Source organism: Macaca fascicularis, chromosome 10, assembly GCF_037993035.2.
Source record: "Macaca fascicularis isolate 582-1 chromosome 10, T2T-MFA8v1.1".
Classification (NCBI taxonomy): domain Eukaryota; kingdom Metazoa; phylum Chordata; class Mammalia; order Primates; family Cercopithecidae; genus Macaca; species Macaca fascicularis.
Genome location: NC_088384.1, coordinates 33899887 through 33924544, shown reverse-complemented (window position 1 = coordinate 33924544; position 24658 = coordinate 33899887). Strand labels below are relative to the sequence as shown.

The following is a 24658-nucleotide window of genomic DNA, read 5'->3' as shown; positions in this document are numbered from 1 at the left end:
GCCTCCAGGAACAGATGATGCTGGAAGCCAGAGTCTGGGGTGAGACTTCCCTGACCTTGTCTGAGCCACTCCCTCTTTGCTGCCCAGAGCTGACCCTGTGTGAGGGCAAGGGCTGTCAGCTGCAGGAACAGTGGTTTATTGACCAGGCAGGGCCTCCCCAGCCCGGCCTCTGCTCCCCGAGGGGCTCGGGCTGTGTGGGCTGGCCCTGGCAGAAGGCGGACAATCCTCTAGGCCCAAGGACATGGGGGTCACAGAGGTGGGGGCCTTGGGCCCACACATCCGGGGAGAGTTCCCAACCGTTCCCTGCAGCTATCCCAGGCAGGTAGCAGGTTTGGCCCACACCTGAGTGCCCAGACCCTGGGCAGGGCTGGGAGGCACCTGACCCCACCTCCAGCAGCTCTGCAAGTGTGGAGTGAAAAAAGGTGAGTCTATGTGAGGATGGGGTTGGTTACAACTGTGGTGACGGCCTGGGGTGGGCGCGGGGGGGCCTGGAGGCCGAGGGTGGGCTGGCGGGTGCTAGGCAGGGCGACGGAAGAGGTTGCCAGTTCGGAGCCGCCGCAAGAGTTCCAGCCACAGCAGCTGCCGCTCCCGACGGGCGCCCTTCATGAGGCTGCTGTTCTCCAGGGCGCGACGGGACAAGTAGGGCAGCACCTCCATCACGGGGCCGTAGGGCACGTACTTGTACACGGGGTAGCCAGCCTGGCCTGCAAAGGGGCAGATAGGCCATGAGGTACAGGCCCAGAACCGCACCCCATCACACCAGGGAGGGCCCCACTCACCCAGCGGGAAGCTGATCTGGTCACACATGCCTAGCAGCTGTCCAAAGTACACCTGATGGTCAGCGGGATGCAGGCACAGCTCCTCCATCCTATGCAAGTGGAGCCAGGAGCTGAGGGCCAGTTCCAGGACACTGTCCCCGGTACAGGGGTACAGGGCTCCTGTCCCAGCTCTGAGCCCATCCTACTACCCCAGATCCCCCATCTACACTCTCCAGACTTCATCCCCTGCAAGGTGGGGCTGGGGTGTGGGCTCTGCCTGGCCCTGCCCCAGTGAGGTCTCTTCTCAGCAGGACTCTGCTGGGCCGCCCTACTCTTCTCCCTGGGGAGGCCTCAGCCCTTAGCCAACAAGATCCTCCTCCTGCTTTCCCCACCCTCCCCTCTGCCACCTCTCCTCTACCTCCCTTCCTGGAGGTGCAGCCCTTCCTGGGGCCCTGACCCACCCAGCAGCCTGCCCCACAGGGCAGGGAAGCTCCTCGGCTCTCCTGCCATCCCTTCCTCAAGCCCCTCCAGGGTTCTGCGGTATGACTGGTCTCTGGCCCTCTGTGGGCTGCTCCTCTGCCCCATCCCCACAGCTGCTCTGTCCCACACAGCTGCCACCAGCCCCTGAGTCCTCGGAAGGCGGCTGCCCTGAACCGAGATGTGCTGCACATGTCACATACACACGGGATTTAGGAGACTTTGTAGAAACATAATACTCAATGCTGCGTTGCTTTTCTAAAAGCAGCTGGAATACGATTTGAAGTAATATTTTGTATATTTTGGGTTAATTAAAATATATTCTTGAAATTCATTTTCTTTTTTAATGTGGCTACTAAAGAATTTTGCAGATGTGGCTTGTATTATATATCTGTTAGCACTGCTCAGATATTGGGGTGAGGCCCTCAACTTTGTCCTGTCTTCACACCACCCCTGACAGGGTCTTACAAAGATTCTCAGGGTTTGAAATATCCATGCAGTGACAGTTCTCATGTTTCATGAGAAACATGAGACAAACAAAGTTCCAGCTTCCTATGTCCAGGTATCCTGACTTAGCCGGTCTGCACAGCACTGGGGCCCCCACCCTGGGCCAAGTTCCACCTGTTCCTCACACATCACCTGGGTGACTGGCGGGGCCTGTGCTGTGCTTCCCACTCCCTCCCCGAGGGCCTCACCTCCCCTGTTCTCTCCCCGCCCCAGCCCTGGCTCCCAGAGTACCCATCAGCCAGAGGCCCTTTCCCTCCATCCCTGGGCTGGGCTCCAGTGTCGGGACCACCCAGTCTAAAGCAGGCACCCGTCTCTGCCACATCGCCCTGGTCTCCATCGTGTGTCTCCCTCAACCCCAGGACAAGAACCCGAGAGCTGGGCTGCCACTGCTGGCTGCCCCCTCCCCTGTGGTGTGCATGGCCTCTGCCACGTGACTGCAGCTCCCCCCAGCGCCGGGCAGCAACTCACTCCGCCTGGCATCTGGGCTTGGCCTCATGAGGCATTTTGGCCAACAGGGAGGTACCAAAGGTGACACAAGCAGAGGCTTGCCCTCTCCAGGCCTTCTGGAAGCCTGAGCCCACCACATGCCCAAGCCTGGGCTGGCCTGTGAGACACTGGACCTGGGTACAGCCTCCTTTACTGCCCCAGCCACGAATGAGCTCATTAGGCCCCACCGGCCCCAGATCACAGATGCAGGAGGGACACAGGCACGGCCAGCGGCAGAAGCATCAGCTGAGCCAGCCTGCCCAGGCCTCCAGAACATGCCACTGTTTCAGCCTCTAAGTTTGGGGCGGGTTGGCTCCTCGGCCAAAGCCAACGCGGGTTGTTTGAGGGTGGGTGGTGTGGCAGTCTGGGCCCGGCATAGGACAGAGCAGCTGCCATAGTCTAGAAGCACTTACTCAGGGGAGGGGGCCCCAGTTCCCCAGAGCTCCCCAGCCACCCACTGCAGGGGCACAGAGCTGAAGCCTGCAGGGGTCCAGCCTCAGGCAGGGTTGTGAGCATGGTATTGGGGGAACCTGGCACACGGCCCTTGGGGCCATGAGGAGCGAGCCCAGCTGCCACTCAGGGGAGGGGGAAGCTGTGTCCAGTGGGGAAGCCACTGCCACAGCAAGACAGTGGGGACAGACAGGTGCCGGGGGGAAGCTGGAGAGAGGAAGCCCTGCTGAGGGCAGGCTGTCCTTTTGGAGTTGGATGGTGAGGTGTCTAGTCAGGCTGTGAGCTCACCAGCACTGAGAGTCCACGCAGAGGCCAGGAGTCCTGATTACAAGCTGAGAGGACCCACCAGCTCCCGAGTGCTGGCTCCTGCTGGCCGCCAGGCCTGTGCGTGTGGAGACAGTGAGTCTGTCCCATCACCAACACATCTGTGACAATTAGCAGAGGGTCAGGGCACAAAAGCGAGTGTGCTGCGATTTCAGGCCATGAAAAAGCAGCAGCATCGTGAACAAAGGCTGAATGTGGACATAAGTGAATGATTTCAGAGCCATGAGTCAGCTCCCCGAGCAGCACCAGGATGTGTCCTGTTGGCTGCAGCCCTGGCCCCAAGCCTGGCCCTGTGGCTTCACAGCTCCTTGGGGAGCCCCCTCGTGCCACAAGCCCTGGATCTGGAACACCCTGCCCTGCTGTGGAGTGGAACCTCTGCTCAGCTCCTAGGAAGGTGACAGCCAGCGAGGCCACTGCCCAGGCCCCCGAGGGTTCTAGGGGTCCCATCCCTGGGAAGGTGGAATCTGGGAGGGGAGGGGGACCTAGGACCCCATTGTGTGCATAGCTTGGGCTAAGGCATGAGATAAAACCAGGGTGACAGTACTGGAATATCCAAGAACTGACTTCACCTAACTGCTGCATTTGACTTGTTAGAATTCTACCAAAGTTGTGCTCCATGGGACACATGTTTAAAGGGAAAACAGACCGTTACATTCCAGATGTAGTAAAAATGTTAAGGGAACTGCTTATAAATGAGGCGGCGCTGTGGAGGCCTCCTGAGGGACTGGGCTCCAGCACTGCATCTGTACCTTTCAGCAGCCCTCCGAATCCCCTAATGAAACTTAGGTTTTTACTTTGGAAGTTTAATAAGTCAGATGTTAATTTTTAAAAGTCTGGGTACAGTGGCTGATGCTTGTAATCCCAGCACTTTGGGAGGCCAAGAAGGGAGGATCACTTGAGGTCAGGAGTTTGAGACCAACATAGTGAAACCCTGTCTCTGCTAAAAATAAAAAAAAACTAGCCAGGCATGGTGGTGCACACCTGTAATCCCAGCCACTTGGGAGGCTGAGGCATAAGGAATTGCTTGAACTTGGGAGGTGGAGGTTGCAGTGAGCCGAGACCATGCCACTGCATTCCAGCCGAGGTGACAGAGCGAGATTCTGTCTCAAAAAAAGATGTTAATTTTAAAAACCAACGTAACTGCAAAGAGCCTTTGTGCTCTCACAGTCCAATGTCCAGAAGGCCGGCAGGCCTGGGCCTGCAGGGCACTGAAGCTGCCCTCCAGTTCATTTCACCAACCTTTCCCCACAACCGTCCGCCTGCACCCAGCAGGTTGCTCTGCCCACCCTGAGCTCTGCACTGCTGCCACCTCTCCCCAGCCAGAGGAGCCAACGGCTCGGGTGGGGTGTCGGTGCAGGGTGGGGCGCACCTACCTGCGCAGCGTGAAGCGCACTGTGTCCTCGTTGTGGGAGGCCACCATCACCTTGGCCTTGGCGTTGTGCTTCAGCTCCTCCAGCACGTAGTCCAGGCACCTGTGGAGAGTGCCACGTGAGCCCAGTTCCAGCCTGTGGTCGCCTGCGCCTCTCATTACCAGCTGCACAGAGAGGAGGCCGAGGGCAGGCCCAGGGCCATCCAGTGAGCTGGCTCTTTCCAAGGGTGTCCACAGGATCCCACAGGATCAGGAGGAACAGGAGCAGCATCTGCCCCTCCCAGCACCTCATGAAAAAGAAAGACCGGCAACCAAGAAGAAGTGAGCGATGTCTGGGACCAGACAATTCATGCAGAACCAGCTGGGGTGCAGCGTCCCTGCATCGAACGTGCCGTGACGCTGGGGACCAGCCCAAACATGGCCATGAGCCTCATGACAGACACAGCTTTGCTTCTGGGGAGGGATCCTACAGTGCCCCCCGGCCCTGCAAGGAAATAAAAGGGAAGCAGGTCCCTATAGGGCACAGTGGGGGTGGGCATCCCGGTGCACCAGGAAGCCCGAGCAGTACCACCCTCCTGCAGCGAGGACACAGCAGGCTTGACCACGCGCACATTCTCTCTGACCCAGCAATTCCAGTTCCAGGAACCTAGGACAGCTGCATCCTCAGACACAAAACCCCTGATGGCCCGTGTGTACCATAGAGGGTGACGGTGTGTCCAGCGAGTCCCTGTTACAATAACCAGACTGAAACCAGTAAGATCAAAGATGCTGGACACACAGTCCCGGGCACCCCATGCCGGCTGGTAACAGCGCCACTCTGCAAGCCCACACAAGGGGACCCAGATGGAACGCGAAATGAAAAGCACATTGGGCAGAGAACACACTACAACGCAAACAACAATGGCGGAGATGTGTGCGCTGCGGCACGATGGGCACGGCGGCTGCAGGAGGGGAGCTGCAGGCAACCAGGAGACACCTGGGGTCTCTGAATTTGCAGCACACACGCCTCTAAGAGGAAAAGCTCATGGTTGGCCAACCTGTGCTACATGAAAAGATCACCAGGAAACTAGAGCAGTAAAAGCAGGTGCAGAACAGCTGATGGGCGATCCCACTGTGTGAACTGAAAAGCAAACAGGCTGAGCCTGCGGGGCGGGGAGGGCCGGGTGCTCGTGTACATCTCTGGATCTAAGTGTCTGCAGGAGCCGGCTCAGGGAACTGTGGCCTATTTTGCTTTGTTCAATGGGCTTTTCTATATTTGTAAAAGAATAACCTTAATGTTTTTGAAAAAGCAACACATGACACAAAAGCAGAGGAAATACCAGTTCTGACCTGGGGACACACAAGGCTGCCACTCCTGCTGGGGTCTTCTGGCCCCAGCAGGGTGGGACAGGGTCAGTCTCCAAGCCTCTCCCTCAGGTCCGGTTTCTTGGCACCCTGCCCTGGGAAGATGGAGGCGCGGGAGAGCTGCGCACCTGTGGTACATGGCGTTGGTGGCCTCGTACGTGGGGTTGATGGGGTCCTCATAGCCGATCTCTGCCGCACGGGCTCGCTCCTGAGCCAGGTAGGCGCCCCGCACCAGCTTGGCCCCAAAACACCAGCACTCACGGCGAGCCAGCTCCACGCCCAGGGTCACATTGTCATAGGCATCCTGTGGGGCCAGGGCCAAAAGTCACAGGGAGCCTGGGCAAGCCCAAGTGACAGCAGGATGGGGCCTTCCTGGGCCCAGGTGCAGTCACCAGGGCTGGGCAGCAGCTGCCTGGGGAGGTGCAGCTCAGGGCACCTGGAGCAGGTGTGGGTGAGGATCTGTCCCCAAGGAGCAATGGCAATGGGGATGTCTGCAGCTTCCTGTGTGGCCCGTGGACAGCCCTGTGGGAGCAGCTCAGGCACCAGCAGCCATCATGTGCCCTAGACTCCCAGGCTGACGGGGGGATGGGTGTGTACTGCAGGCTCCTGCCTGGACCCCTCGCCATGCCGCCCTGTGTCCTCCGGGCACCCGGCTCACCCCTGAGAGCTCTGAACCTGTTAACATCCCTGAGCAGTTTGGGGCCCACAGGCTAGGGTGGGCTCCCTGAATACATGTGACATCCTGGGTGAGTCTTTCCGGGGAGGACCCAAAGCTTTCATCCAAGTTCTTAGGGGCGTTGAACTGAAAACACGCTGGAGGAAATGGTCGTGTGGCGCCTTCCACGTTTGGGGCGTCAGGCACATCTAGTGGACCCTCATAGAGATCGCTGTCTTCCTCCTGCTCCTTAGACACTCGGCGGGTTCCGAGAACCACAGGAGAGGCTGCGGGCAGCGGGCCCTTCTTCCTACTCTGAGCCAGTCACCCTGGCCTCGGCCTCCTCTGCAGGCCTGGCTGTGGCCACCACCTAAGGGGCTCTTTCCTGGGCCCTGGGGCCCGCCCTGGGTGAGCTGTGTTGCAGAAGACCCCAGCAATCCCTTGGGGGCACGGCCCACTCCCTCCTCCATCCCGTGAGCTCCCTGGCGGGTGCTGAGTGTAGAGCCAGGCAAATGCCAGGGAGCTCAGATGAGAGGAGCCCCGCCTGTGGTGTCTCCAAGCCCCAAGGCAGGCAGGGAGGGGCTGAGCGGGGAGCTTGCCTTGAGGTAGCACTGGTACGTGTTGAAGATGAGCGGCTTCTCCACATTGAACTTGCGCTGCATCTCCAGTGTCAGGCGGCTGATGGCCGGCTGGAAGTAGGTCTGCTCGGCGTCCACCATCAGCCGCACGCCCACCTCTGTGGCTTTCTGAGAGGTGCAGAGGGAGGAGCAGTGGGAGCGACTGTTGCTCAGGTGAGGCAGGTGCCCTCTTCTGCACGAGTCCCAGGTCCCCAAGGCCCCAGCCCTCTGCCCGAGCAGGGCAGCTCACCTTGGCCAGGACATCCATCCGCTGTAGCATCCTCGTCATCTGTAGCTCCTCCTCCTCAGTGAACCGGGACAGCAGGGGCTCCAGCTGTCCTGTCTGGGGGTGCAGCACATGGTCAGGCCACAAGCGAGGGCTGGAAAGTGCCACCCTGAGGCCCAGGCTAAACCTTTCTCAGTGTTCCCAGCCCACGGGAACCCTCTGATCTGCCCATGCAGGGCCGGGAGGGCCACCTGGACACAGCAACACAGCGCCCGGGAACCTCCAATGCAGCCAGTGCACTGCCCTACGTGGGCCTGGTGGCACCATGAGGGAGCTCATTGGCCATGTCAGTGGGCCCCAGGCTCAGTCCAGGCCTGTACCCCAAAGTGTGTACTCTAGCAGCCTCCCCAGTTCCCACAGAGGCCCCACTGTTGTGGGAGGGCCCCCTGCAGCTCCCATGTGACACTGAAGAAGTGAACACTGACCACCCAATCGTCAAACAGAAGGCTCCGCCCGGAGCAGGGAGAGGACCCAGGAGGAGGAACCCCTGGCTACAGGCTGACAGGGCGGTCGTGCAGCACATGCTGACACATGGTTGGGGACCAGGGCAACCTCCAGGATGAGGCCTTCAAGGAGCTGGTGCTCAGAGGCCATGGGGACCCATCCCGCAGGGCCTCCCGCTCACCCCTTTGCTGCCCCAGCAGCCTTGCCTCACTGAGCACACACAGTACCGCTCTAGCCCTTGCTACACCATGCTAAAGTCTCCAGCAGCTGGTGGCCTTGGTGCACAGCCGCTCTGTACACACGGCGCCCCGAGCCTCTGGGTCGAGGTCTCTAAGTGTGAGGCTGGGCCCTTAGTGGACTGGGGCTGGATGTGTCACGGAAAGCTGCCTCTGTGGGATGTTTTCTGAAGGTGCTTCTGTTCTTTCTTCGAATCCCAGCTTAGGTTGTGGTTTCAAGCATTCTGCCAGGTCCTGGGCCCCCCTCCCACAGGCAGATGACTCTCATTCCTCTCCCCGCTGTACACAGGCTGGCCTGGTGACATGCTTCTAACACACAGAACTCGGCAGAAAAGACACCGTGTGACTTTTGAGGTGAGGCAGGAAAAGGTCACCCAGCTTCTGCCTGGCTCTCATGTCTCAGGGGACACTGGCAGGAAAAGGTCACCCAGCTTCTGCCTGGCTCTCACGTCTCAGGGGACACTGGCCCTTAGAGCCCAGCTGCCGTGTTGGGATAAAGCCCAAGCCACAGCCAGCACCAACTTCCAGGGAGTGGGCGCCTCCACCAGGTCCCAGCCCACCACTCTGTGAGGACAGCTACCCAGGAGACCCCAAGGGAGGACTGCCCGGCTGAGCCCTGTCAACCCCAGAACCATGAGGGAGAAGCAGAGTGACTGCTGCGTTTCAGGCCTCTGAAGTTTGGGGTGACTTGATGCACAAGACAGATGACTGGGGGAAGGCCCAGACCCCCTCTCCTTGTGGTGTCTTAAGGCTCTGCGTGGGTCTCTGTCCCACCAAGCACTCTGTGGGCACTAGTGGGTTTGTCTCCTTCCCCCTGGACCATAGGGGGTCTGTGGGGCCACAGTGTGCAGTGATCTTGGTCATGTTAAGTTCCCAGGGTGGGCAACCAGAGACACGCGTGGCAGGCTGAACTCCCTTCTCAGCCCAGCGCCCTGCTGAGCAGGGCCTCACCGAGGAGCGGAGGCGTTACCTGAGCGTTGGGGACCACCAGGTGCTTGGAGAGCTTGGTCCTGCTGTCGATGAGGCTGCCCCAGTCCAGCAGGTCCACGGTGCTGAGGGAGGAGGCGCATCAGCAGAGGGGGCGACCCCACCTGTGGGTGCTGGGGTCGGGTGGGGGATCCAGGCCCAAACCTGTCCGTTCACCAACCACCACAAAACCCACCTCGGTGTGCAGTTTTAAAAGACAGAGAAGGCTGAGGCAGGAGAATGGAGTGAACCCAGGAGGCAGAGCTTGCAGTGAGCAGAGATCGTGCCACTGCACTCCAGCCTGGGCGACAGAGCGAGACTCTGTCTCGGGAAAAAAAAAAAAAAAAAAGACAGAGAAAATGTAAATACTGTTCTCTGTTTAAAAATTTAAAACCAGTGGCGTGCAGTGGCTCAAACTTGTGATCCCAGCACTTTGGGAGGCTACGGTGGGCAGGTCACTTGAGCCCAGGAGTTTGAAACCAGCCTGGGCAACATGGTGAGACCTGGTCTCTATAAACATAAATTAATTAAAATAATTTAAAACCAAAACACAAACAGTCCTGTATCTAGGCGGCTCTGAAAACACTGAGTACCCTAGGGTTGTTTTGGGCTTGTGGAGGGGCCGAGCATAGGCAGCCAGGCAGGAGGTGGACACAGCTCCAGGGGCCAGGGAGGACACAGTGGGCAAAGCTGACAGTATGTGAGGGGATGGCTCACTACTGCACCACCCCAGTCACCTCCCCACTTCAACTGGGGGCTCCTGGTGACCTCGGTCCCAGCCCCTGACCCCAAGGATGGGGCGTGGGGCTCTGATCCTTCACCTGCCAGCGTGGGCTCCAGGGGGGCTGAGAGTGCCACCTTTGCTCTGGACCCAGATAATTCTATAAAGAGCCCTCTATGGGGCCCCAGGGACTCCTGAAGCCATCAAGTCCTGCTGTGTGAAAAGCAGGTCCTTCAGCACTGTCATCCCAAGGCCCACCCTCTCAGGCAGGGCAGTCAGGACTGGGAGACACCGCTGGGGCTTGGCTGGAACCATGGCTGATGCTTGTGTCCTCTCAGCCTGGGGGCTGTTCTCACCCAGACACTCCCAGGGTCTCCACCGTGAACCAGTCCTCAATCTCAGCCTTGGATGCGATGCCCATCTTTGCAACACTTTCCTTGAGAAGTGAGAAGGCCTGGATCAGCCCCATTCGTTCACATTTTATCCTTCCCCCACCCATTGGCCTCTGGTGCTGTTTCTGGCTTTATTACATCATTAGCGAGAACGGGATCCATTTCTGGTTTGTTTCTACTGCATAGACAGGTCTATTCCCACCCTGCTGCTGATGCTCGCCCATGCCCTGCAGGGCTGGTCCCCAGCCCTCCCACCAGCATCTCCCCACTCTGTTCAGCGTCCCTCTGACCTCCTCCTCCCCACAAGGCCAACCCCAGCAGCTGCAGAGTGAGCCACATGCCCTGGATGAGTTCCCCAAACCGCCTCAGACCACTGCCCACCATGCCCCCTGTGCGCCCCCATGGTGCCCACCCCCTCACAAGCCCCGGGAGTGGGGAAGGGGAGGGCTGCCCCACCTGCAGCGCCGCCACCTCCAGCTTGGTGTCCATGGCAGCCAGGCCCGCCTGCCCTTGCTCCGCAGCCATTTGGTGAAAGAAGCATCTCCACTTGGTCAGCACCTCTGAGAACTGCAGCTGCAAACACAGGCCTGAATGCCATCTGCACACGCCCCTGCCCGCCCCAGTCCCCCACGCAGCCCCTGTGGCCAGCTCAGGCCTCTAAGGCACAGGCACCTGTGCTTTCAGTGGATGCCCACAGCTGCACAGCACCAGACTCTGCAGGTGGAAGGTTCTAGCACTTACCAGAAACTGGGGTCTCCCCAGTGCCGTGAGCTTAATGGCTATGAAGCCGTCATCGCTGACTCTACCTGTCAGAAGCCACAGGAAAAGCCATGACGGCCCTGAGAGGTGCATGGAGGCAGTGCAGGGTGGGACAGGGAGGGCTGGGACCTCACCAGCCTACAGCAGGCTCCTGACCCCACCCCACCCGTGAAGTCCCCGCACATGGCGCTCTGGAGGTCCTGTAGAGATGGAAGGGGGCTCCGTGGCGGGGTCTGTGTTTGCCATGCAGGTGCGGGACAGCAGTGGGCACAGGAGCTGCCTGTCCCCTGCCAAGCAGCCCCCACAGGCTCCCTGCCTCAGTTTCCTCCCCTGTGCCACCAGCACCATAGGCTGCTCACCCGTGGGTCACAGAATCCAGAAACACCGAGCATGGCTAAGGCAGAGACACCCCAGCAAGGCCCCCTTGCTCAGGCCTCTGCCCCAGAGCCAGGGTCTCCCAGGCACCTCTGATGCTCCTGCCCCCACACAGCCAGCCCACAGTCCCACCCGGTCCTCCAGGCCGACCCTCCTGCAGCATTCTTCCCCCTGACACTTCTTTCCAAGCAGCAACCAGAAATGTTCCTTTAAAGTGAAAGCAGATCTTACCATCTCATCTTGTTTAATGTCACCCCAATGCAGGGCCTTCCCCTTCCATCTGCCCCGGGAGCACAGGCAATGGGCGAGAAGACGCCCCTCACCCTGGTGGCCCAGCATTCAGCTGGCCACTCTGACCCCCAGCCCCAGTCGGGAGGCGGCTTCCAAGCACTGCTCGGCAGGGCCAGGTGCAGTGGTCCTGGCCCTTTGGGAGGCCAAAGTGGAAGGTTCGCTTGAGCCCAGGAGTTTGAGACCACCCTGGGCAACATGGTGAAACACCATCTCTACAAAAAAATACGAAAAGTAGCTGGGTGTGGTAGTGTGCACCTGTAATCCCAGCACTTTGGGAGGCCAAGGTGGGGGGATCACTTGAGCCCAGGAGGAGTTCCAGGCTAGCCAGGGCAACATAGTGAGATCTCTCTTTTTTTTTTTTTTTTTTTTTTTGAGATGGAGTCACTCTGTCGCCCAGGCTGGAGTGCAGTGGCACAATCTCGGCTCACTGCAACCTCTGCCTCCTGGATTCAAGTGATTCTCCTGTCTCAGCCTCCCAAGTAGCTGGGATTACAGGCACCTGCTGCCATTCCTGGCTAATGTTTTGTATTTTAGTAGAGACAGGGTTTCACCATGTTGCCCAGGCTGGTCTTTAACCCCTGACCTCAGGCAAACCACCCGCCTCGGCCTCCCAAAGTGCTGGGATTACAGGCGTGGGCCACTGTGCCTGGGTGTAAGACCTCCTCTTTACAAAAATAATAACAAAAACAAAAACTTGGCCAGGTGTGGCGGCGTGCACCTGTAGACCCAGCTACTCAAGAGGCTGAGGTGGGAGGATGGCTTGAGCCCAGGAGGTCTAGGCTGCAGTGAGCTATGATCACACCACTGCACTCCAGCGTGGGCAACAGAGTAAGATCCAGTCTCATTTGAAACAAACAAACAAAAATATGAACAGGCCTGGGACCTGCTGCCCCTGACAGAGGGCTGCTGGGGCTAGCATGGGGCTGTGCAGGTTCGGGTGTTTCTAACACTGAAGGACACGGGGCCTTGGTGACCTCTGGCTTCTCTAGCCCTGGAAGCACCTGCTCCCCCCACCTCTGGCCCCCAGAGGCTGTGTCAGGGAGGGATTCCCAGGCAGAAGATGCGACACCAGCTCCCTGAACGGAACCTCCACCCTGGGCTAAGGGTGGCTCGGCAGCTGACATGGACCAACTTCCTGCAGCTCCTGGTCCTGGCCCCGAGCCAGGGAGAAGGGTGGGGAGCATGAGGTGGGATCAGGGAACAGGGGGCTGGGGCGGGGGCAGGAGATGCCTTCTGGGAGGCAGTGGGACCCCTCAGGAAGGGGCCGAACAGTGAGGCACCCAAGTGTGACCAGAACCCAGCCCTCTGGCTCCTGCCCCAGCTTGGTGTTCACCCACCAGCACCTCCGTGAGCCCAGGGGTCCACTCAGGCTGGGACATGGTGGGGGTATAGCTAGCAAAGAGGGGGCCCCACCTGAGGCTTCGATGCAGCGCAAGAATGTCTCCATGTGGCTGTCGCACTTGGCCTCGTTGGCATAGAAGTAGGTGCGGGCACTGATGACGCCACTCCTGCGGTCCCCGAAGGCCCGGTGGGCCTGGTATTGCTTATCTCGCTTATTTGTCCCTGGAATGGTGAATGCATGGCCTGAGCACAGCTCCAAACACCCACTCCCAGCACCCACACGCCAAAGCCCCAGGGCCCCTGCCCTCAGGAGGGCTCCAAGCGTAGTGGCCATGCCAGCCTGGCCTGGGCACTGTGCTGCCCCATGGTTCCCATCCCCAAACCCACCCTCCTGTCTGCACTGCAGCTCTTCCACCTGGAGTGCTGCATCCCCCTGGCTAAACCTCCTCATGAGGCCAGGACGGCAGAGCCTCCTCAACAAAAGCCTGGGTCCACCAGGAGGCCATCAAAAAGCAGCAAGGAATCGCTTTCCCCAGACACTTGAGAGTATGTCAGAGCCCAGAGCGACAGAGCAGGTGCCCTGGACACAGGAAGGGCCCTGGACATAGGGAGGATCCCAGACTCCGACATCACCCCAAGGCCCACTTGTGCTCCAGCCTAGACTCTCCTAGAAACCAGGGGGTGCGTGGAGTGGGGAGGGTGTCTGTTCACGTGCGGCGGCCTCTCACTCACCACTGCCATCCCTCTCCGCAGCTGAGGTGCAGGACCTGTGGGAAGGAGGGGGAAGGCAAAGGTCATTGTCACACCACCTGAGCCTCAGGTGACAGCCAAGTTCCCACTGAGGCTGCACAGAGGGCCCCACCACAACCCCGGTGGAGGGTAGATTCCAAGGTGCAGCCCCAGCCCCGCCCCAGCCTGGGGAGAACACCTGGGCCTGGGAGGGGCAGCACTTTATGGGGCTGTTGTGTCCCAAGGGCTCAGGAAGCCCGGGGCTCCTTGTGGGTGGAGAAATCAGAACGATATGCCTGAGTTCTCAGAACAGCCCAGGCCTTGCAGCAAGTTCTTGAATGAAGGTAGTTAGCTGGTTCCAAGTCAGGGCTGAGAGGAACGGAGGCGGGAAGGCACAAGCACACAGAGATCCCTAAATCCCCAACGAGGCCCCCTTACTCAGGCCTCTGTCCTAGAGCCAGGGTCTCCCAGGCACCTCTGCTGCAAGTGCAGGCTCCTGCCCCCACGCAGCCAGCCCACAGTCCCACCCTGTCCTCCAGGCCGGCCCTCCTGCAGCATTCTTGCCCCTGACACTTCTTTTCCAAGCAACAACCAGAAATGTTCCTTTAAAGTGAAAGCAGATCTTACCATCTCATCTTGCTTAATGCCACCCCGCTCCAGGTTCCCATCATTTCCCAGTAATACCCAAAATCCTGGGCCCCTGGCATGGGAACCTCAAGACCAGTGAGGCCAGGATGCTGGCTGTCCCCTGCTAGGCTGGCCACACTCTGCCCAGCCAAGCCCCTGTCCTTCCTGCAGGTGCCTCTCCATCCCCGTCTGGCCTGCACCCCCATTCCCACTGGCCCCTCCGTCCTCTAGGGTACCTGGCTCCCCTCCCCCACCAGCCCTGCACCCCTGCCAGAGCCACTGTGAACACCCTCCTCTTCCTCCTCCTCACGCCACAGTCTGCTTCCTGGCATGTGGTTTCGGTGCTGTGTCATTAGGGCTAGCAAGAGTTGCTGTGGCTGTTAAGTCTACTGTGACAAAGTGACCATGGTCTCTCCCTGGCCCCGGGAGCAGCTCTGTGGTCATCTGACTTTATATTCAAAGCCTGATTAAGTCAGTGACCATGGGGAGAGGTTGGCTGCATAACCAACAGCATCCAGAGCCTTCCCGAAGCTCCCCAGAGGCGGCGCTCGGACCCTCGGGGGGCAGCTCTGTCCACACTCACAGGAAAGGACAGGGTCCCCCTCAGGTGCCGGGAAGGGTAAAGGCAGAGCAGTGGTCAGTGAGCCGCATCCCACAGGCCTCCACATCGAGGAGCCTCAGCTGACTGCTTTCTACCTTCCACCTGCTCAAGGAGCAAGCCCTGGGCCAGGAGGCCCCACCAGGAGGCCTTCCCTCCCACCCACTCCTGGGCTGCCCCACATGGGCCAGGGACTCCTCATGTGCCTCCAGGTCCTCTAAGGCTGCAGCCCAGGGACGGGGCTGGCAGGCAGATATGTGCTGGCCCAGGGACGGGGCTGGCAGGCAGATATGTGCTGGCCGCCTTGTGCTGACAGAGATGTGACAGAAGAAGGTGGAATGCCATCTTGTGACTACGAACAGGCAGGCAGCACGTGACCCCCTGCCTTCGACAGGGAGCTCCCGGGTCCCTGGCTTGGGAACCTCAAGACCAGTCGTGAGGTCAATCCCAGGACTTTCACGCCGAGGTTCAGGTACAACCAGGCAAAAGCCATCTCCAAGGGGGACTCACTCTGCCAAGGCTGGGGCGGCAGCCAGAGCCCCGCCCAGGGTAGAAACCCTCATGGCAAGGAACAGCAGACAGTGGGGATGGGGCCTCAGGGGCCTCCATGACCCTGATGAGAAGATCCCATCTTGAAACCACACAGCCCACAGTTTGGATAACACGAGACTTAACCAGACAGGTGTCTGCCTGTGAGGCAGCCTGCCTTCATGAAACAGGATCGTTATCTGACAGGTCCCCGGGCAGATGAGTTCCGGCTAAGCATTCCCACAGCTGTTGTGTTCATCCTCCGAGGTGGGCCCGGCAGGAGAGGCTGGGGAAGCCAGGGCCACTCCCTCTCCTGCTCTGACACGCTCAGAAGCAGAACACCATAGGCTGCCCCCGTTTCCCTCCGTGAACCTTCAGAGCACAGACCAGGCTGACACAGCCAAGCACAGTGGCCAAGATGACCGCATAGCATGTGCAGTGGCCAGAGGGGCAACCAGGTCTCAGAGTGGACAGCTACGTGGCAAGGACAGGGCCACACTCTCCAACAGGCATCATGGGTTAGTCACAAGGAGACACAAATGGTGGTTCCCAGGCAGGTCAGGGTCCTGTTTCCACTGGAGGGGAGGAAGGACGCACCCTCAGAGCAGCTGATTCAGAACTGCTGGTGCCACATGGGAAATCTGGCTTTCCCCACTTGGGACGCTGCCACGTCATGGCTCAAGGCACCACAGGGAAGAGGGGGGCACGTGGCACTGGCAACTGTGGGGTGTTAGAGGAGGAAGGGTGAACTGGTGGATGTGAGGCCCTGATCAGGGTGAGGACCACATCCCAATGACTGCTTAAAGCCGGGACCCGCCCTGTGCTCCCCCAGCCCCACCCCTCATCATGCCCAGGGCATAGTCTATGGAAGGGCACATGATCACACACATGGGCACGGCCCGGGACACAGAGAAGGGAAGAGCAACAAGGGGACATGGGGCAGAGGAGGACAAGCACGAGTCCCCAGGGGGTCTTCCGAGACAGCAGGAAGACCCTAACCACCCCTTCAGCCTCTACCGAGCTCAGCTCTGGGTAGCTGTTCCTGGGGACGTGATGCCTGTTTGAAACAAGCAGAGCATAGGGGTCCACGCCCTGCCCTTGCCCAACTCTCCCCTGGAGGGAAGCCTGGCAAGCCCCTTCCTACCTGTACCCCCTTCCCCAGCTCCCCCAGCCCCTGCCTCCCCAGCCCCTTGCTCAGGACACACACTGCACACATATCCCAAGTGAGCTGCCCCAGCCTGGAGACCAAGTCCCAGACCCCGCCTCCAGCCAGCCCTGGGCCTGCACAGCCCGACTGATGCCCCCATCCATCCGCTAGGTGTCCCCTCACAGCCCAATCGTCAGGAAGATGCTTGGCCCCTTCCCCATCCCTAAGACCTCAGCCTGCTTAGGGGATCCCTGGGACTTCTCTCCTGGGATCAGGTAGGGCCCTGGCCTCTGGGAAGCATGGTCCCACTCCTCCTCTGTGTGGGCGCTGCTGTCCTGCACCTCCAGCCTCCCACCTCCTCCTTCGTGCTCCAGAGCACTGCTGGGACTCGCTTTGCCATGCACTCAGACGCCTCCATCCTCCCTGGGCCTCTCACGGTTAGGCCAGCACCACCCGCCATGGCCTTCATGTGGGGCGGTGGCCTCAGCGTCTCTCCCCAGAGTAGAGCTCATGGCCCTTGTGACAGGAAGGTAGGTTAGGAATACAGATCTTTCAGCAGTTCCCTGCACTAGGGTCTGCATAACTGGTCATTCCCGGCCAGGCAGGCCATGCTGCCGTGTGGACATCAGACCAGTGCTTGCAGACCCAGCCCTATCCCCATGGCTCAGGCCCCTCTGAAGGCACAGAGCAGCTGAGCTGGGTAGGTGTCCTCACCACGCACCCCCGTGAGGACAGGAGGGAACCCTGTTCACTTCCCAGAGCTGGAGCAGGGCCCCTGCAGACAGCAGCCACCAGCAGCAAGAGAGGCGCAGCCCTTGCAGGGCAAGGGACTCAGGCTCCTAAGGGGACGGGTGCCCAGCTCCCTGGCAGAGTGCAGGCCAGCCCACCTCCAGACACACAGCCTGCAGGGCATGGAGGAAGCCAGGCAGGACCACCCTGGGAAAGGAGTCTTTTCATACCAGAGGTGCCTGAGAAGAAAACCCCATTGTGAAACCAAGTCCCCACCCAGACTCCTTCTGAGAACACACAGGCCATTGGTTATTCAACAGGCAGCTCAGCAAAGGTTGCAGCCAAGGGCTCAGGCAGCTGTGAGGCCCACAGGGCCTGCTAGGAACACAGTGGAGTGCTGGGGCTGGAGCACCCCACCTTCAAAACAGCCAATCACAAGGCAGGGGCTGGGCTTCTCTCTCCGGGCAACTAGCAGCCGGCATGCTAAGGCAAGGCACAGACATTCCGTTCCCAGGGCTGGAGGCCTCATGTGACTGCCTTTCCCTCCCTTTCTCAGGCCAGCCACCAGGGCGGGGCATAGCAAACAAGACCTGACAAGGTCCACAGAGGGATTGTCCCAAGCCTCATGTGGGCCAGGCTCAGCTGCTGTCTGGGTGCAGGGGACCCAAATACATAAGGAGACACAGGGAGATCCCATCTTTACAAAAAAAAAAAATTAAAAATTAGCCAGATATGATGGTGCATGCCTATGGTCCCAGCTACTTAGGGGCTCAGATGGGAGGATCACTTGAGCCCAGAAGGCTGAGGCTGTAGTGAACCATGGCACCACTGCACTGCAGCCTGGGCAACACAGCAAGACCCTACTTTTAAAAAAATGGTTGAAAGAAATCAAAACAAGAATAATATTTTATGACACAAGAAAATTATATGAAATTCTAATTACCATGGCTCTACTGAGGCAGAGTGAAGCCGCTGTAGCAGGGAGGGTCTGGCGCAAGACTGAGAGTCTGTGCCACCTGGCTGTTTACACAAACATTTGCTGACCTGATGGGGGAGGCTCTGCTACAGCCTCTCTTCTGCAGGGATTCCTGACCCACAGGCGGGTCCCACTGCCTGACCCTTGCCTGGCCTCAGCCTGCCCTGCAGGTGTGGAACCTCCCAGGCCTGGCCCCTGCCCCAGTGTCAGTGGAGAAGGGAATTGAAGCCAGGAGCAGAGTGGCAGGCCGGCCTGGAGTCGGCTCCTGGAGGTCACTAACCCGACACAGAGCCCCTTCCCTGGGCAGTGAGTGTAGAGGGCAGTTGGTACCACCCTGACCCGCCCTCCTGGGCATCAGGACAGAACAAGACCATGTTTCTCTCCACTTCCTGGAGCAGTCCCTGGCTCATGGGAGATCCAGGCAAGACCAACCACTCTTTGCAGAGTGCTTGGTCCATATGCTGGTGCCTGTGCCCCTCCAGGTCGTGGGCTAGATAGGGCCAAGGGCCATTCTGTGCTTGGCTTCCTCAGGCCTCACGCACACCAGGCCTCCCATGAAAGCTGAGAGCTGTCATCTACATTAAGCAAAAATGCAAGAACTCCAGGCAGAACCCAGGAGGGTCGTCAGTAGTTGGGCTGACCAAGCTCTCCTAGGCTTGGCCTCCGCCCAGCTGAGGCTGAAGCCCAGCAGCTGGACACGTCCCACCTGCTCCCACTGGGTGCTCCCGGGTCATGATCAGAATGCCCGCAGACACTGGGCAGGCCTTACTCCATCTCCTTGTGCTCTGCCTCCTCGGGGCTCAGGTCCTCCTCCACTCCGTAGTCCAGAATGGCGCCGACACCGAAGGCCCTGTTGTGCCGAAGCAGGGGCTGGATGGACTCCTGGTCCTCGCCGGCTACAAAATGGCCGTAGAAGGTCATCTTCATGAGCTTGTTGAATAGCCTCTGCCCTAGAAGTTTCCTGGCAACATACAGCAGCTGAAAGGCAAAGGGAAGCCGCTGTCCTGGGCTGCCCGAACTCCCCTTCCCCAAGCAGGGCCCCGCTGCTCATCCCCGACCACAACACTTAACCCCAGCCGTGGGTCCCTGATATGGTCTCTTGGTGACTGGGCTTTCAGTGTCGATTTCTTTTTTTTTTTTTTTTTGAGACGGAGTCTCGCTCTGTTGCCCAGGCTGGAGTGCAATGGCCGGATCTCAGCTCACTGCAAGCTCCGCCTCCCGGGTTCACGCCATTCTCCTGCCTCAGCCTCCCGAGTAGCTGGGACTATAGGCGCCCGCCACCTCGCCCGGCTAGTTTTTTGTATTTTTTAGTAGAGATGGGGTTTCACCGTGTTAGCCAGGATGGTCTCGATCTCCTGACCTCGTGATCCGCCGTCTCGGCCTCCCAAAGTGCTGGGATTACAGGCTTGAGCCACCGCGCCCGGCCTCAGTGTCGATTTCATGGTGAAGACCAGCCGAAGCCGCTTGCTTCTCCACTCTGTCCATCACTCCAGTTCCCATCCAGAACAAAGAGACCACAGGAGGTGCCGCCTGCTTGGCCTGGGCACACTGTTCCCACCTGGACTCTGCCCCTTCAGGGCCCCACCCATGAGTCACTCCAGTGGCACACAGTGGGTGCCTGACCACTGCTTGGTGGAGCAAAAGGAGAATGGCCAGCCTCTGTGGGGACAGCAGCGGGCATTGTGAGACCATCCTCTGTACCCACATCTTGGCAGTTCTGCGGGGGAAGAGGAGGATCTAACTTGACTTTCTAGTACTTGACTGCCCAGATTTTTCAATGTTTTGTTCCCTCTTATCCCAAGTCCCTAAAACAGTGTGACTGGCACGAGGCCGGCCCCCGAATGGATGCTAAATAACAAACGTGTGAAACTCAGGCTGAGTCTGTGTCCAGCTGGAGGGAAGCATGCCCTGGCGACAAGGACAATGAGCTAGGTGACAGTCCACAGAGGCCTGTGAGATGACTCCCTCCCCATGACCCATAGGCTCTGCAGGCTCATCTGGGGCTGCCCGGGAACTTCTCGGCTGTCTCCTCCAATCATATTTCACCACATCGCTCATTCACATGTCCCAAGCTCCCATGCACCAAGCACCTTTTATAGACTGGAAACAACCAAAGGAAACTGACAAGGATCTCACATCCTGGTGGTAAACGAACCCCAAAGGGGAAGGAGGGACTCTGCCTGTCACTCAGGACAGGGGATGGGGCAGTGCCTGCAGGGTGGGGCAGGGGTGTTTACCAACCTAGACCCAGGAGTGGGGCTTGCCAAGGCAAGGAGATGGCATGGAGAACTGGGGGAGCTCCAGCACGGGGGACAGCCAGGGCAGAAAAGACAGGGACAACAAGAGGCTACTGGGAGAGGAGGGCCGAGTGTGATACTCAGAAGCACACCTCTGCCCCGTGTCTGCCACCCCTGCTGTCTCAGCACCGACACAGGAAGAGCCTGAGATTTCTCAAACCCAATGGAAACTAGAACTCCTTTTATGTGGGGAGCATCTCTTGAAACCATAGTTTCAGGAACAACTTCTAGTCTAAACAAAAGCATTAGCGAGTCAAACACTTATACCCAAGCCAGCCCTGAGCACCCACACACCTGCCCACAGGCAGACATGGCCCCACAGCCTTACCCTGAACATTGGTGCCCCATGGAGATGCCTCCTGACCATCACCCCTGGGCACGCCATGGGGCAGCCCCAAGGACCAGGGTTTCCCAGGCACTCACCCCTGCCTTCCTGCAGCCTCCACACAGAATCTGACTTTCCTGCATTTTGTTCTTTCATAAAGAGGATTAGAAACTGGAAAATGAACATGCTGACATGTTCTCCGTCTCCCACTGAGCCTGAGCCTGAGCCGGGAGCCAGGCCTCATTCCTGCCGGCAGCACCCAGGGATAGCTGGGAGAACAGGATGGGTCTGAAACATATCAAAGAACACCCAAGTGGCAGGCGGGGCAGAACTGGGGACCTGAAAACCATCACTGAGCTCATCCACATCCGCTCTGAGAGAACCATCAGAAACCCAACAGGAGGGAGGGTGGGCAACTGTCTGCTGTAGGGGCTGGCACGATTGCCTCACAGGGCCACGCAGTCTCCCTCTACCTAACCGCTCGCCTCTGCACAGCCAGCACTAAATGAAGAGGCGGGAGCTGGTTCCAGGCTGCACTGGTTCCAGGGATGCTTCTTCAAAAGATCGGGGGGCTGAGGGACTGGGTCCGGGCTGAGGCTGAAAGCTCCCTGCACAGGGCTACAGAAGCACACAGGCAGGGCCGGCAAGTTTATTTATTTATTTTTAGAGGCAGGGTCTCACTCCTGGGCTTAAGTGACCCTCCTGTCTCAGCCTCCAGAGTAGTTGGGACTAAAGGCATGCACCACCAGCTCAACTAACTTTTTTTTTTTTTTTTGCGATTCTCCCGCCTCAGCCTCCCAAGTAGCAGAGATTACAGGTGCCCACCACCACGCCCGGCTAATTTTTATATTTTTAGTAGAGATTGGGGTTTCTCCATGTTGACCAGGCTGGTCTTGAACTCCTAACTTCAGGTGATCCACCCGTCTCGGCCTCCCAATGTGCTGGAATTACAGGTGTGAGCCACCGCGCCCGGCCCCTGCTAACTTTTAAAAATATTTTGTAGAGACAGGGTTTCACAATGTTGCTCAGGCTGGTCTTGAACTCCTGGCCTTAAGTGGTCCTCCTGCCTTGACCTCCTGAAGTGCTGGAATTATAGGCATGAGCCACCATGCCCAGCCTAGGGCTGGTATGAGCAGAGCAAAGCAACCACTGTAACACCATCCTGATGTCACTGATGCCCCCGCATGGCACTACCTGAGACCAGGGCAGCCCCACATCTTCAGGTGAGGAGGGCCTTCGAGGATTTAGAAACCTGCACCAGTAACACATACACTTGTACCCTCTGTGAAAGACTCGATCAGATGTGTGCAGAGCAACACTGGTAGAGCCGGTTCTCTCCCCTCCCCCTCCTCAGGGAACCACCGTCACCATGGGTCCTGTCCCTTCTGTGAGGGCGCACACCTAACCTCAGTGCTGTTGTCATGGAAATCCCGGGACTTTCCTAAACCCTCCTCAAAAAGCCCTGCTTTCAGGCAAGGGCGGGCCCCAACGCTGTCCGCATCCAAGGCAGCAGCTCAAAGATCAATTCCTGCAACCTGACACTCCTGTGGCAGGTGTGATGGCCCCACTGCCCCGGCGCCTCACAGACCTGTGCTGGCTCAGCAGAAGGAATCTCCCCACAGCCACAGCCCAGAGGGTGAGGGCAGGCCCCCCTGCTCTGGCCTACCCACAGGACCAGGTTCTAGTGAGCAGCTCACAAGCCCAGGACCTGACCTCTGCCTTCGTCCAGTGCTGAGGCTGCCAACACCCACGGGACCACTAATAAGACAACAGCACAGACCCCACCGAGGGGCTTCCCAGAGCACAGGCAGGACCCTAGGGGAGCCTGGGAGAGGTCGCCTCTGGATGCCCTGCCTCTTCCAGGTACCCACAGCACCATCCCTGAGCCCTGGCACTTGCCTTAAGAAGGCACCCAAGGGACGGCGGAGCCGACACGTTCCTCCCACGGTCACGGAACAGCACCTGGCATTCCCCTCAGCGGACTGGGCACCAAACCCCACACCCAGCTCTTCTGGCTTCTCTGTGCAACAACTGGTCTAGACAAGAAAGCTTAGGGCTGTGCCTAGAGAAACCTGACCTGGTGCCTTCCTAGCCCTCTCTCCATCTCGGCCACAAGGTGGGCACGGCTTCTGCACAGCTGGCCCCAGCTGCCACCTAGGATGCCCATCCTTGCCCTGGGCAGGGACCTGTAACTGGCCACTCCCTCCCCTGGCATTCCTGCCCTGCTGCCTCCTCCTCCTACTGCAGCACCACCAGCACTGGCTGCTCTTTCTGGATGCCCCTTAGATGTGGGCACTCCCCAAAGCCTCCATATCACCGTCCCTCCCCCTGCCAGTTCCTCTACCTGGGATGTCCCTTCTCACCTTCTTGCTCTCCACGGCCACGGCTTGACCTTAAGGCATCTTTATGCACACAAGCACAGCAACGGCCTCTCAGAGGCCACTGTCTGTCCAGTTCAGCTCCTTCTTCCTCCACCATCCTCCGCACCCCTGCCACCACTGGTCCTCGGCTGACCGTGGCGCTCCCCATGGGATTCGGGCCAACAGCATCTGACTCTGATTTCGTGGACCTCTGCCCTCACCTCGCACCCGCCGAGGCCTCACCTAAGCTCAAGTGTGGCTCAGTGCTTCTCATCTCACACCACTCCCCGCCTTCCCCCCGCCTCCTGGTGAGGCCAGGGGTGCAGCCCCCGACCTCCGAGTCTCATCTGAGTAATCAACACCACCAGAACCCCGGCGCCAACAAAGGGAACGAAACTTGCAAACTCTTCCCAGGGTCACCTGGAGATAATCCTCATCTCTAATACCCCTAGGCCAATGCGGCTACAACAGCGTTCTGCTTGTTGCCCCCGCCCCCACCCCCACCAAAAGTCCTCACACTTTTTAAAGTTACCATGGGTGAGTTCAAAGCTGGGCGTTTGAGGGGCTTCCCTTTTTTCCCCAACAGTGTGCTCAGAGTGGCCCTGTCTGGGAAGCGGCTGGGTCCCGTGGATTTAACTCTGGAGTCCTACACCAGGCTTCTCTTGTGGCAACATGAAGAATACTCCATTTTAAATTCCAAGTGATAACTTTGTATTTCCACAAGTGGTATATATCGTAAATATTAAAACGATAATTGTTTTTAGTTGGTAGACATCGACAAGTAGGAAAATTTGCGAGGTTCGAAAGGCACTGCAGGAAACGCCTCCCTTCCTGGCTTCCCTCGCTCCAGGAGATGCTTGGGAGTCACCCCTTTCACGCCAGGAAGCTCCATAAAGGCTGACCGGCAGAAGCCCCGCGCCCCCGCCTGCACCCCGCGCACCTGCTCATGGCGCGCCAGCAGCGCGGGCCAGGCGCACAAGCGCAGCACCAGCAGGCTGCGCGCCAGCTCCCAGGTTCGCCGGCTGCGGTACGCCTCCTGCGTGTTGCCGAAGTCCACGGCGGGCACCGGTGCCCGCACTGCCTTGGCCGACCCACGTCCCGGCAGGGCTCCTGGGCCCGCGGTGGGCTGCTCGCGGACGGCCGGCGCCGTGGACAATGGGGCGAAGCGGGGAATGTAGGGGCGCAGCACCGGCAGGACGCGCCTCAGAGCCATGGCGGAAGGCCGGTACCGGCCCGGGCCGCTTAAGTATGCTCTGTTGGTCCCGCCCCGCCCCGCCCCGCCCCGCCACGCCCCGCCTGGTCCCGGAGGCCTCGCCCGATATTCCCCACAAATGCCAAAGGCTTAGTCTTGACAAGCACGCTGGCACTTCATTTACATGGTGGGGACCCTCTGCCGGCAGGGCTGAGGCCAAGGCCCACTGGCTTCCCAAAGCCTCTGCTCCTGCTCTCCATGAAGACAACAACAGAGTGAGACCCTGTCTCAAAACAAAACAAAAGAAAAATCGGCCGGGTGCGGTGGCTCAAGCCTGTAATCCCAGCACTTT

At 59.2% G+C, this 24658-nt stretch overlaps 1 protein-coding gene across 7 annotated transcripts; it reads right to left on the bottom strand.

Annotated features, from left to right (window-relative positions):
* Window positions 1-120: 120 nt before the first annotated feature.
* PRODH (proline dehydrogenase 1) lies at window positions 121-24332 on the bottom strand. Of its 7 annotated transcripts, none has more exons than XM_074004480.1 (14): window positions 23647-24332; window positions 18902-19110; window positions 13531-13565; window positions 12871-13020; window positions 10774-10838; window positions 10489-10605; window positions 9997-10076; window positions 8924-9005; window positions 7238-7330; window positions 6970-7116; window positions 5844-6019; window positions 4376-4474; window positions 780-868; window positions 121-704 (listed from the first exon to the last, which is right to left on the bottom strand). In XM_074004480.1, exons 1-14 carry the CDS (start codon window positions 23647-23649, stop codon window positions 517-519), a joined length of 1533 nt encoding a protein of 510 aa, XP_073860581.1. In that variant the 5' UTR covers window positions 23650-24332; the 3' UTR covers window positions 121-516. The 7 variants fall into 7 exon arrangements, 6 of the variants coding, with proteins under 6 accessions (XP_073860581.1, XP_065378585.1, XP_065378588.1 ...); XM_065522513.2 differs by having other exon boundaries at window positions 24055-24332; XM_065522516.1 differs by having other exon boundaries at window positions 18902-19093; window positions 24210-24281.
* Between the last annotated feature and the right edge of the window lie 326 nt (window positions 24333-24658).